Below are 13683 nucleotides of genomic sequence, written 5' to 3'. Positions count from 1 at the left end.
CCACCAGAAAAAACAATAGTGAACTTTCTGGAGTCCTTTTACCACATGCCAGGCTGTGTCCAACACATAAATCATTGGCTCACGTACTCCTTGCGCAGGTCTGAAGGACTTAGTCACACCGTCCTGTTACAGAGGAGAAACGTGGGGCTGGAGGTCCCCAGAGGGTAGAGCTGGGATACAGGCGAGGCGTTTCCCTCCCCCCTCCTTCCCCACTTGCTAGGGGCTCCTGTGTGCTGGGGCTAGGAAATGAGGCTCCCCTAGGGCTTGTGCTAGGGCAGGTCCCTAACAGAGAGAGGGAAACAGTGATACCACCTCAATGCGCCAGTGAAATCTCTGCGATGATGGAGTTGCTGGGGACCCTTCTAGAAGCTGTCATATAATGAGCATCTGAAGTCCTGCTAGGGACAATCTGGAGGGGCTGGATGAGGTCACGGTCCGGAACACGGAACAGCCCACGTGGTACACCTCAGGGCCTTTGCATCCAGGGAAAATATCTGCTACTCCTGCCCTAAACTCCTTCCTCGTTCCCTAACCGCCCTGTTTTAAATTGCAACCCAACCCACCCCACCCCTTTTCCTGAAATGTTCTCCACTTCCCAAACTACACACGGGCCTTAGTTCCTTGCTGTCCCACCCAATGGAACTGCAAGCTTTTTCTTGAAAGGGCCTCTTCTGCCTGCCACAAGGAAAGCAGCCACAGATAATGAACGATTGGGCATTGCTTTGTTCCAATAAAACTTTATTTACAAAAATAGGTAGTGGCTGCAAGGCGGGGTAGCACACGCCTAGAATCCTGGCTACTAGGGAGGCCAGGCAAGAGGACTGCTGCGGCCAGGAGTTCAAGACCAACCTGGGCAACATAGCAGACTTCGTCTCATTGGGAAAAACAACAAGAAATGGACAAAATTTGGCCACAGTTTGCCCACTCATGCCCACGTGCTGCACACAGTAGGTGCTCAATTAATATTTATAGTGGAGGATAGGACAAAGTCACAATGACCTGAGGGCTTCCCTGGAGCCCTACCTTGAGGTTGCCTTCTGTCTCCCTACCTAGTCACTCTGGAAACGGGATTCTTATCCATTTACAGATAAGGAAGTTGAGGCTCTGATTCCAAAATCTACACTTTTCCACTCAGCTGCACTACCCAGACACAACAGAAACACCCATGAGACCTGGTTAAGCTGCCTTTTTTTTTTTCTGGAAACAAGGTTTTGCTCTGTTTGTTGCCCAAGCTGGTGTACAGTGGTGTGATCATAGCTCACTGCAGCCTCGAACTCCTTGACTCGGGTGATCTTCCTTAGGCCACATATTTTCAATCCCACACACCCCTTTATAACCAAATACAGAACAAATATATTTTGTCTTTGCATTTTAAAACATCTTGGCCCCTCAAAAAAACTGTATCCCTAAGATGTCATCAAAAACTATGAAAGCATCTCATCAGCATAATCAAACTGTGACTGTCACCAAGAAGAAAATTCCTTCCTGCCCAGAGCACCATGTGACATAGGCGTTCTAACAGTTGAAGACAGTGCAAGAACCCTTTGGATAGGGTGACCTTCAAATTTTCATTGATCCCACGATTTGGAGAGCTCTATAATGCCTAAGCCGGATGATGGGTGAACGAACGCTCTGGCTGCACAAAGGTTCTGTAATTCCACAAGAACCCCAAGCAACTGGAAAAGGAATGGCCCACCTCAATAAAAAGTTCAACATCGTTAGTCTCACAAAGAAGTATTAAAACACGGTGATGCCATTTCCATCTAACAAATCAGCAAATTTCTCTCAAGTTGTGGAGGGGGTGGCACATGGAGCAGCCCTGGGAGGATGAGAACGGAGCCAATTCCTCGTCCCCTGCATTTGGGAAGCAAATGAGTAGGGCATCCGAGGACTCAGGATGCCACACCCACTTCTGGGGATCCCTCCTGAGCAACTAGCCAGATCTACTTATTGGGATGTTGACCTCAGCCAAAATGAGCCATAGGTTCAACACAATCCCCACCAAGCCCCGGTGTCACGCGTGTGTGCGCGTACGTGTGTGTGTGTGTGTGTGTGTGTGTGTGTGTGTGTGTGTGTGAGTAAACTGAAACGCTCTCTCTAAAAAATTATTCAGCAGTTGAAAGCTGGGACTCAAACAGATACTGGAAGCAACCCAAGTGTCCACACACAGATGAACAGATAGACAAGATGTGGTCTATCCAGACAATGCAATATCATTCAGCCTTTAAAAAGAAGGACATTCAGGCCGGGCATGGTTGCTCATGCCTGTAATCCTAGCACTCAGGGAGGCCGAGGTGGGAGGATCACCTGAGGTCAGGAGTTTGAGACCAGCCTCAGCAAGAGCAAGACTCTGTCTCTAATAAAAATAGAAAGAAATTAGCTGGGCAACTAAAATAGAAAAAAAAATTAGCTGGGCATAGTGGCACATTCCTGTAGTCCTAGCTACTTTGGAGGCTGAGGCAGGAGTATCGCTTGAGCCTAGGAGTTGGAGGTTGCAGTGAGCCATGATGACACCACTGCACTCTATCTAGTCCAGGAGACAGAGTGAGACCCTGTCTCAAACACACAAAATAAACTACTATACACCTACGAGCATGTTTAAAATACCAAAAAGAAAAGATGGAAAACATTAAGATGAGGCTGGAGGGAGCATAACTTAGTACAACCACTTGTGAGAACCACCTGGCAGAACCTAGGAACACCGTGCCCCAGCAATGCCCTGGGCAGGTATCTTCCTACCAGTAATAGTCAAAAAATGGAAAACGACCCACATGTCCAGCAACAGCAGGACAGATAATCAGACTGGAATATAAGTGCACAATGAAACGCCATCCCCGACAAGAACGAACTGCAACTGCACAGAACAGCTGGTGAGATCTCACAACCATGATACGGAGCCAGAGAAGCCAGATGCAAAAGAGACTGTATGGACAGGTAATGCCAACCTCTGTGGTCGGGATGGGGTCACTCTTGGGACCAGTATCGGGGAGTAACTGAATGTGGTTTCGGGGTTTCCTTTTAACCTAGGTGATGGTTACATGGGTGGGTTCAGTTGGTGAAAAAAATAAATCTGTGCTCATTTCGGTGTTTATCTTCAGCCCCAATAAAATAGTTTCCAAAAAATTTCCAGCGGGAGGAAGGGGGAACTGATGTCTGTTTGAACCCCAGCATGACAAATACTACATTGAGTAATTTTCATGGAATTATGACATTGACATAATTGACTAAAACCAAAGCAAATAAATAAAGAAAAATGAGCCAAGAAACAAGGAAAGAGAAAGGAAGATTCCTGTCAGTACCCCACCTCCCCTCCAGCCCTGGATTTCCTACAGAGCACCCAGGCCTTGCTTCTGGGTCACCCCCTTCCCGGCTGTGTGACCTTGGACAGGTATCTCTCAAACTCTCTGTGCCTCACTTTCCATGAAAGTAAAATGAAGGCAGCAAAAAGGCAAGACACTTGGCCCAGGGCCTCTCGGGGTCCTCTGCGTGGCAGCACCACCCTCTCCAGGTGACAGAGTGCATGGCTGGGGTGGCAGGTGGAGGTTGGCTTACCCTGAATATCCTTGACACTGTGGCCAGGCCACGAGACCTGTGGCTGCTGCCACCTTCCCTGAGCTCCCATCGGCATGGAAAACAGGCAGCTGAGGATCTGGGGCTGCAGAGGCTCCTCCAGCTGTGCTCTGACCTACACCAGGACCAGGGACGCATGAGCCACCAGCCCAGATCAGCTTCCGCCCAGCCCCACCAGGAGGGCCTGGGGGCCAGCCCCAGGGAGGCAGGAGGCCTGCCCCAGCCTCCCTGCCGCCTCCACTACCAAATGCTATCTCCAGCCTCCGTCCCTCCCACTGGAAGCATCCCCCACCCCAGGTGAGCAGACTCCCAATGGTGTAGCTTCCAGGTCCTCTCCAGCAGGGGCCACTGCACGAGCTGGCGATTCGATTCGATTCGGACTTAACCCCAGGCCCTCCCGCATCCCTATATGGGTCAGTCCCCTTGGGTAGGGACTTTGTTTGGCTCCAACTAAGTGCCCAGCCCACAAAATAGGTGCTCAAATTTAAATAAAGAGAATCCCAGAGACATCTCGGCCAGGTCAAGGGCCTCAGCCCAGCCAGTGATATGCAAATGCACCTGCCCCAGCCTTGCCCCCAGGGCTCCAGACTTTCTCAATTCCAAAGCAATTAGAAAGGATTTCCCCATTGACTGATTTCCCCCCAGAGGAGGACTCCACCTCCTTAGGTGGAAGCAGAGGTAGGGACGTAAGGCCTTCTAGGAACTTCTCAGGCAGAACCCAGGAGGCCCCCGAATGGGGAAGGTAGAGAGAGAGGAACGAGCTCTCCCAGGCGCACCAGCAGCAGGAAGAGTGTGAGTTGGATCCTACAGGGGGTGGCTTGGTGTTTTATCTTTACAAATCCTTTCCCAAATGCCAGAACCTCACGAAAATGACAGAAATATAGTTTTAAAAGGACAGAAAATACAAAACAAGAGAGAAATGGAAAGGAGACAATATCCACAACAGTTTGGAGGCAAGATAGCAGACAGACAAGAGGTGTGCAGTTTGGCAGGGTGGAGAGTGGGGAAAAGGGCCACTTAGGCTTGGAGGGGGATCAAGAAACAAGCCATTCCTGAGAGACTCCCCAGAGCCCCTGGAACTTGTAACAGCTGGGGTGCCAGGAGGAGCTCAGGGTGTGAGAGCTGGTTTCACTCACAGAAGAATTTAGAGCCCCCCGATGAGCCCTCTGTTAGGGAAAGGTGGAACCATCCAGAGCCTAATTCTCAGGGGTGGGGTGGGGACCAAAAGGAAAACAGGAATCTCAGTACAAACCTTCCCCCTTAACATGCATGTTCAGCTCTTGGGACAGGGACAGCCGGGCTTAATCTAAACAGGCAGGAAACTGGAGAATTCTTGCCTGTGAAATTTACAAGGTCAAAAAGGAAAGACCTTTTTATACAGAATGACATTCAAGAAGTTCTTCAATGGCCAGATAAGCCCCACCCTTACATCTGAGCCCCATTTGCTCTTTGGTGCTTCTTTCTTAAAGACTCAAAGACACCAAAAAATCCATTGACAGATTTGACAGATGACCATGGAAGTCTCCAAGGTGAGAGGTAAATGAGAAAAAAGACAATGCATGAGAGAAGAAAACTTGAGGGGGAAAGTACAATTATTAACAATATCCTCCAAGTGGTGAGAATTAATGTATCCATGAAACAAGAATAGGATGCCATAAAAAAAAAAGAGAGCACCCAGATTATAGGAGCTGTTGAAATTTAAAAACATGAAAGCCATATTAAAAAATTAAATTAAGAGTCCGTCCAACATTGGACTGATGCACCTTTGCCATTGATCCTTGTAGCCAAGGACGATTCTTTCAAAACAACTTATGTAATCCTCCTCATTCTTCCTTTGAAACCCCTTGTCTTCCTTTACATCCCTGAATATGCCCACACTTACTGCATTGTTCATTTCATAATATCTTTTACAGAAAAAAATTACATCAAACGGTTAGAAGACACCATTGAGAACATCTCCTAAAAAGCAGAAGAAACGGAAAGAGATGGAAAATAAAAAAGAAAGTATAAGAAAATTCAATGATCAGCCCAGAAGATCCAAAATACCTAATTCACACCAGCACTAGAGAGAATAGCAAAAATAGTAGGAAATTATGAAATACTAATAAAAAAATAGTAATTCAAAAAAATTTCAGCCTTTCATATTGATATGGTCTATCAAGGAACACCCAGAACAGCTAATGCAAAAAGACCCCCTAGTGAGGCAAATCGACAGGAAATTTCAGAGCAGTGATGAAAAGTATCAGGGATAATAACTGTGAGGCTCACTTTGTGCCAGGCAGTGTTCCTGGAATTCACATACATAAACTCTTAGTCCCACACGGCCGTAAACAGTAGGTACTATTACCCGTTTTACACAAGAGAAAACTAAGACATTGATGGCTAGGTGACAAGTCTTAGGCCACATAGCTAGTAAGTGGCAGAACATGGACATGAATTTCAGAGCCCATGCTCTTTATAATATATGGTTCTAAAAGATTTTAAGCATTTGGAAAAAGAAAAAAAATGCTTCACGTACAAAGATCAAGAATCAAAATGAAGCTGGGCGCAGTGACTCACACCTGTAATCCTAGTGCTTTGGGAGGCCAAGGAGGGAGGATCATTTGAGCCCAGGAGTTGGAGACCAGCCTGGGCAACATAGCAAGACCTTGTCTCTGCAAAATAACTTTTTAATTAGCTGGACGTGATGGCAGATGCTCAGGAGGCTGAGGCACAAGGATTGCTTTAGTTGAGCCACCTCGTTCAACCTACTTTTATTTTAAAATTTATATTCTGCATAAAGCAGAACTGTATGCTTTCAACAAGTGAATTTTCCTATATGCAAAGCATTCTTCAATAAAGTTTTGAAAAATCAGGAAAAAAGTTGTAAAATGCACACACAATTAGATACTACTATATGCCCATGAGAATGGGTAGAATTTAAAGAAACCAACAAAATCAAGTGTTGGCAAAGACATGGAGCCACTGGAACTCTCATACGTGGCCACTCAGAATGTAAAATGGCACAAACATTGGAAAACAGGTAGCCACTAAACCTGAAGCTATGCATACCCTTTGTCCCAGCAATTCCACTGGTAGGTATAGATCCAAAATATTGTATACATATATGCACCAAAAAGCACGGTCATGGGAGACTATTCATAGCAAATATAACCTCAATGTCCATCGACAAGACAGTGGGTAAATTATGCTATGTTCATATAGTAGAATATTACACAGCAATGAGAAATTCCAAATTACTGCTACGCACCACAATATAGACTAATCTCATAAATACAATGGTTGAGTGAAAGTGTCTAGAAATAAAAACAGGCGAAGCTGTATAATTCTATTTACAGGAAGTTCGAAAACAGGCAAAACTAATCTATGGTTAACAGAAATAAGAATGATGTTTGGAGGGGAGGTGGTGATAACTAGAAAGGAGCCTGAGGAGCCCTTGGAGTGCTAGAAATACCCTCGTCTTGAGCTAGCTGGTGGTTACAGAGCCGTGTTCATTTTGCAATAACTCAATGAACTGAACACTCAAGACCAAAGTGTTTCACCACCTGTTATATATTTGAAAAAAGGAGAAAAATAAAATAATGAGTACAGGTTGGGACCCTTAAGTTTGAGAAGCCTATGACCCATCCAGAGGGGTTTACTACACAATTCCAGCGGCGCTCAGAGAGGTCTGGACTAGCGCAAGGGATTGTGTGAGTCATCAGTGAATGGGCACTGTAATTACAGCCCTCACTTTTGCTGTAACTGTTACAGAGGGCCGTACCTATGCTGGGCACCTGGCCTGCACTTACTCATTCCAACCTCACAACCACCAAATGAATTCAGTACTCCAATGAACCCACTTGATAGATGAGAAAATCAAGGCTGAGAGCGTCATCATATACACATACACACACCCGGTAAGTGGAGGAACGAGATCTAAGCCTCAGCACCGAAGCCATCCTGCCTCTAGGTGGAGCAGTTTCCTATCTGGGGATTACCAAAGTTAGGAGCCTCGGCCAGCTCAAGACTGGAAAATGAGTCAAACTGTCAGTGAGGGTGTCTCACACCAGCAGGCTGGGGGTCCATCGCTTTCACGCGTAATGGTGGGTGCATTCGTGGTTCAGGAAGGGGGAGCAAGGAGCTTCAGTGGCTCTCACCTAATGTCCTTGACTGCCCTCTTAGTCAGATGCCAGGCCTCTGCCCGCAGCAGGTGTGTTGAGGACCCTGGCCGGGAATGACCACTGGCCACGGCTCCCAGCAGGCCCTGGGGAGGCCCAAGATCTATCCTGAGAACAGCTCCAGCTGGTCCCCGCAGAAGCTGGGCTGGAGTCTGGGTGGAAGACAGGGCCACAGTAAAGTCAGCTCAGACTAAAGACTGGTCCACGCTGGGAAGCCAAGAGCACCCCGCACTGGCCACATTCCAAACAAGATGCCCAACCCCTGCCCCCTCCACAAGCAGCTCTTACTGACAATCTCAGAGATCTCCTCCCTACCCTCCTCCATCGTGGCAGCCCCACCTCCACAAGCCTCTCTGCCCCTGCCACCTCAGCCCCCTCCCTGCTCCCCACCACCTCCCAGACACCTCCTGGGACTGACTGGTCACCTGCTTCTCTCCTCCATCTATTGGATGGTCTCTGGCCAGCAACCCAGCCTAATTTTTTTAAATGCTTATTTTGAAATCATTTCAAATTCAGAGAAAAGTTTGAACTAGCACAATGAATTGCCATATGAAAGACCTTCACCAGGACTGTGAACTGCCCTCTCCCTCTGTGTGTTATTTGATGTTATCTGATGTATCACTGTCTCCCACATGTATATAAAAATTACAGGTATTTTTTTCTCTTCCTGAACCATTCAGAGAGTAAGTATAGACACCGAGCCCCTTGCCCCCAAATGTTTCGGTATTCTTATTTCCTAAGGACAAGGACATTCTCTTACATAACCACAGCACAGTTATCAACTTCATGAAACCTAACATTGATTTGATACTATCAGCTAATCTACAGTCCATATTCCAGTTTTGTCAATTGCCCAGATGATGTTCTTTGGAGCAATTTCTTCCCTGATCCAAGATCTAGTCGAAAGCCACACATTGCCTTTAGCTGTCGCTTTTTTTTTTTTTTTAGTCTCTTTTAATCAGGAACAGTTCTCAGCCTTCCTTTGTTTTGCATGCCATTGACATTTTTTAAGAGTCCAGACCAGTTCTGTAAAACATCCCTCAATTTGAGTCATTCCCTCCATTTTAAACCCTCCGCTGCATCCTCATTCCTCATAGTTTAAAATTCCAAGACCTCATGACTGGCCTTTGGGGGCCTGCGGGATCCCCCCTCCCCACCCTGCCCCAACCCTAACTGGCTCCAGCCATTCGGACTGCTCAGACGCGTCAGGCTTCTGTGTTCCATCTCCTTTCCCTTCATTGCACTTTTCTGCCCTTCTCACACTCTCTCTCACTCACACACGCGCATGCGCGCGCGCGCACACACACACACACACACACACACACACACACACAATCACTCCTTCAGATCACAGATCACTAGAGTTGGCTCCACGGACACAGCCCCTCACCACCCGGACCAGACCACACCAGACCACAGCCTCTACCCCTATTCAAAATCCATTTCCTGCACGACTTCTGTGTTCACTCTCTGGCTCTTCCGTAGAGTATGATGAGCTCCAACGAGGGCAAAGATTTCTGACTGTTGGGTTCACCGCCGAATTCCTAGGATCAGAGCAGTGCCTGGCACGCGGGAAGCACTTGGAAATGATTTGCTGAGTAAATGAATAAGTGAGGAAAGGAGAAAGCACTGGGGTTGGGAGCTGAAGAACCCGGAGAGCCAGGGGGCCCAAGCGGCCCTCCCAGATTCCGGAACCCTCGCCAGGCCTCCCTCTTCCCCGCCAGAGAAGGAGTACCCTGCAAATCTCCCTTATCTTTCTATCACTCAGCCAGCCCTCACTGATTCATCTCTCTAAATCAATCCTGGCGGGCTGACAGGCTGGATTCCAGAGATGGGGGAGCTGATCTAACCCTGGAGAAGGCCCATGGCCCCCTATTGTCTACTGGCCAGGCCAAAGTGCAGGGCCTCCCCGCCCCATCCTTGGGTCCCACCCACCCATTCACGAATCCTCCCCAGGCCAGGCCAGAGGGTGGGAGCAGGGAGAGTAAATACCCAAGTACAAAATCCTGCTAATAGCTCTTTAATTGCACCATATGAGGAGGACTCGGTCCAGGCCTCCCAGCCCCAGAGCTGAGCGCCAAGCCTCAGGTGCTTGTCACTTACTTGTCCATTTCACCCATCAGACTGTGACTATTTGTTGTTCATACTATACCAATACTCAAGGTTACAGGAAAGGTAAAAACCACCCTTTCTTTGATCCCAAACCCCATTCATTCTCGATTTTACCTCCTCTTCTGCAGAAGAAGGGGCTGAAGCCCACTGCTGTGACCCACCCCCCCATGCAGAAAGCCTCTCCTCTCTCCCAGCAGACCCTGTCAATACCTGCTTGGATGGGGTCTCTCCCCCAGGGCCCCTCCAGCTCTAAGCTCTCCCAGGGCAGGAGGCACTCCAGGAGGACTACACAGAGACGGTCTCACGACCACCAAGCTCAGGGTGGGAAGGGGCCCAAAGACAACGTGTCTCTCATTCTCTCACTGTGTGACCCCAGGCAAATCCCTCAAGCCTAAGACTTCCCCACGTAAAAACAAACAAGTAAAGATGGGGCTGATAAGGCTGGCAAGACCTAAAGAGCTGACAGCCAAGGAAGAGAGGGTGGTGTCTGAAGAGAAAATTTAGCACCTACACCCCACAAAGAAAACGGGGAGGGGTGCCAGGTTGAGGAATTTCTAATCCGGCCCAGCCCCAAGCAGTGAATGGGAGCTGCTCCCCACCTCCGGGCTAATGGGATTAGCACGGGCTCAGCTCTGGGCGTTGGCCTGGGGTCCGAGGTCTGCACAGGGCCACTGGAGGTACGGGTGGGGGGCAGCAAGAGGCACGGGCTCAGAGAGCAGCAGGGGCCTTCCCGCTATTTCCTGAGGCACCACAGCCTCACCATGCAGAATTCGGGCAGCTCACAGAGCGCGGGAGAGCAGGAGACTGGGCGCCTGGCCACCACCTGCTAGGCTTCCTCCGTCGATCGGTTGCTTGGCCGCCTCGTGCCTCAGCCTCCCCATCCACCAAATGGGCATCAAGCGGCTGACTACTGGGCAGGTTAGGCGGGGCGCTGGTTCGGAGCACCCGCAGAGGCGCTCCGAGAAAGTGGCTGTTTTTACGGCTTCTCATTAGGACACTTTGCCTCTGCCAGCCCGAGCGAGATCCCAGGCGGGGAGTATGTGACGACGACGCCCCCTCCCAGACTCACAGAAAGCAAGCGAAGGCCCTGCCAGCCAGGCAGACCAGAGGCCCAATCCCCAGCCTGCAGCACCCCTCCTCGCCCCTTCCCTGGGCCAGATCAAACCAAATAACCCGAAGAGCTCAAGACACACACACATAAAACACCGCTGTGGACTCTCGAGGCATGCAAAAGGGATTGACTCAGACAGCCTTTGTACCCCACCACCGCCCTAAGTTCTTCCTCTGGGGTCTCTAGCACCTCTCCCTACGCCCCAGCACGCCACTCGGTAGAAAATCCATGCCCTCCTTGTGGTCCCAGGCAGAAAGCCCCCCTCCAGCTCCTGAGGGGCACACGCGTGCCCCAGGGCTGAAGGTTCTCATGCCCCTCCCCCGCCCAGCGCCTCACAAAGGTCCTTTGTCCCGCTGAGCCCCCGGGACGCCAGTTCCTGAAAAGTTCCAGGAGAAAAATCAAAGAGAGAGGCAAAATCGGCAAGCTTGACCCAGCAGGCGGGGTGAGACTGAGGCAGCCGCTCCAGTCCAGGGGTGTCTCCTCCAAGACCCCATGTAAGAGGGCACCACCGGGGCTCCCCAGGAAATTGCAAAAGTCCTAAAATACACTTGGGAGAAGAAGTGGATGTGGATTTTTCTAAAAGTCAGAGCTCGAGAGGCCAGGCGCAGAAGCTAAGCACACCCGGGGGAGGAGGGACCTGGCCTCCTGGGGCAGCCGCCGGCACGTCTGGAGCCTCCTCCGTCTCTCGTCTCTCTTCGCTCCCTGCCTGGCTGCCGCGGCCGGGGCTCGGCCGGGTCAAGCGTTTCCCTCCCCGCGCCACCCCACCCGGAGGCCACCCCGCCGCACCTGGGCAGCCCCTCTCGGGAAATGGCGGTGGCCGCGGAGCCTTCTCGGCCACCTCCTGCGGTTCGATGTCAGACCCAGGGTGTCCCCTCCGCCGCCCGTGTCCGGCCCGATCCGCTCCCTGCGCCGCTTCTTTCCCTGTAAGTTCACGATGGCAGTGGCCGGGTTTCGGCGTCCCCGCCTCGCCTTGCACCCTGTTTCCAGTCAGGGAACAAGAGGTTCCCGGGGCGGGGTCGCTACCTTCCTACCGGGGTGCAGGTTCCCTGGGCCACCGTTTTCCCGGGGTAAAAGGGGCTCGCGAGGGCCGCTGCCTTTCTGCCGGAGGCCAGGATCCCAGGTTTGGGGTCACCGTCCTCCCGCATCCCCTGGCGCTCAGGAACTGCCGGGGACCCGACTAGGCGCAGTGGGGTGGTGGAGCTGGGAACAGAACCCAGGGCCCACGGGCGCCAGAAAGGGCGTTTGCCAAGTAAAAGATTCGAGCTCGAGGAACGGGTGTCTCACAGGGTGTGGGGGCTGACTTGTTCTTTTCTCGCCCAGAATTTGAAAACTCCAGCCCAGGCTTGTGCCGCAGAGGCCCGGGGATTGGAATCGCCCTCGGTGGCTTTGACTTCGGCAGACACTTTTGCCTCGGGAGGAACGGGCGCGCCGGGGAAGGCAGCCGGGCCGAGCGCCCCTCTCCGCCAGGGCCTCCGGACAGGCCTCTGCCCAGGGCCACGGACTCCCTGCCTTAGGAGCTGAGCCTGCCCGCACCCCAGCGGCCGGCCGAGGGAAAGAAGGACGCCGAGTCCCGGCCGCGAGTGCCGGGGAACCGGCCAAGTAGGTCTTCTGGGGCCTCCCTACCTCCCCGGAATCCCGGGAGACAGGAGGAAACAGGCACGGCGCGGGGCACTTACCCGGGTGCGGGTGGAGGTTGAGGCCGGCCATGTACTTCCCGGGCGGCAGCGGGCCGGGCAAGCCCGAGGCAGGCAAGCGTCCGGCAGTGGCCGCGCCCACGCGGTGGCTGTCCATGGCCAAGCCAGACAGTAGCGGCGGCGGGGGGCCGTGCACAGACCGCTGGGGCCCGAAGTCTCGGCCATCCATCCTCTGCGGGAGTGCCGCGGCCAGCCCCCCACCCGGCCCGCGGGCCTCGCTCAGTGGGACCTAAAAGTTCGGCCTCGGCGTAGTCCCAGAGTCCTCGGGTGGTGGGGGCTCCGCGGCGTGCATGGCGGCGGCCAGCGGGGTTTGCGCTGAGCGGCGGGCCCGCGGCCCGGGGCGCACAGGCGGCCGGCGGTTGGGCCCCTCCGGGTGGCCAGTCGGAGCTGCTCGAGGCGGCGCACACGGCGTCTTGGCGGGGAGAGGAGACGGGCCGCGGAAGAAAGGCAAGGGGAGAAAGAAAGAGGAAAGAAAATACACAAGTTTCAGAAAGTAGCCTCGCCCTTCGGGGTCAGGGGCTGTCGATCTAGTGGCCAGAAATGAAATCGGGAGTAGCCCCGTATCTATGAATAGTAAAAATCCGGGCTCCTTCCGCCAGCGGCTTCAATCTCCCAGGGACCCGACTAGGAAAAGTGACCGGTGGCACGCTGTGCCCCAGCCCGGACACTGCCTCGCCGGCTGCCGGGTCCTCCCCGAACGGCGGAAGGCTCCTCGGCTGTGCCCGAACAGCGTAAATACAAACCTCCTAAGTGTGTTTATTCCTGGGCGTCACATACTCCGGGATTTAAAACTGTGAAACCCTTCCACGAGCAGTTTGAAATGTCTCCCTAAACACTATGTCACTATCTGATCCGGAAAGTTTAATATTTAACCTTTCTGGGACCTCGCCTCTCTTTTCTGAGTTTGGTTTCCCTGAGCCGCCGAAAGAATGGCTTTTTATTTTTTTTTCCCAGGGAGGCAGAGTGCAAAGCGGGTTTATTATTTTTAAAGAAGCCCGCCAGCCCCCCACCCCCGCCGCCACTGTGAGTCCCAGAG

General features: G+C 51.8%; 1 protein-coding gene across 1 annotated transcript in view; it reads right to left on the bottom strand.

Moving 5' to 3' along the window:
* TNRC18 (trinucleotide repeat containing 18) overlaps positions 1-13431 on the bottom strand; it is an 84232-nt gene extending 70801 nt beyond the window's left edge. The window contains exons 1-2 of the mRNA XM_012639114.1: positions 13391-13431; positions 12630-13059 (exon numbers count right to left, since the gene is read on the bottom strand). Coding sequence (XP_012494568.1) covers positions 12630-12816 — 187 coding nt within the window. The 5' untranslated portion in view covers positions 12817-13059; positions 13391-13431. The remainder of the gene's footprint in view (positions 1-12629; positions 13060-13390) is intronic.
* Between the last annotated feature and the right edge of the window lie 252 nt (positions 13432-13683).

The sequence above is a fragment of the Propithecus coquereli genome, unplaced genomic scaffold (assembly GCF_000956105.1).
Source record: "Propithecus coquereli isolate 6110/MARCELLA unplaced genomic scaffold, Pcoq_1.0 Scaffold137, whole genome shotgun sequence".
Taxonomy (NCBI): domain Eukaryota; kingdom Metazoa; phylum Chordata; class Mammalia; order Primates; family Indriidae; genus Propithecus; species Propithecus coquereli.
Note: the sequence above shows the minus strand (reverse complement) of the source record. Positions and strands in the feature narration are given on the sequence as shown.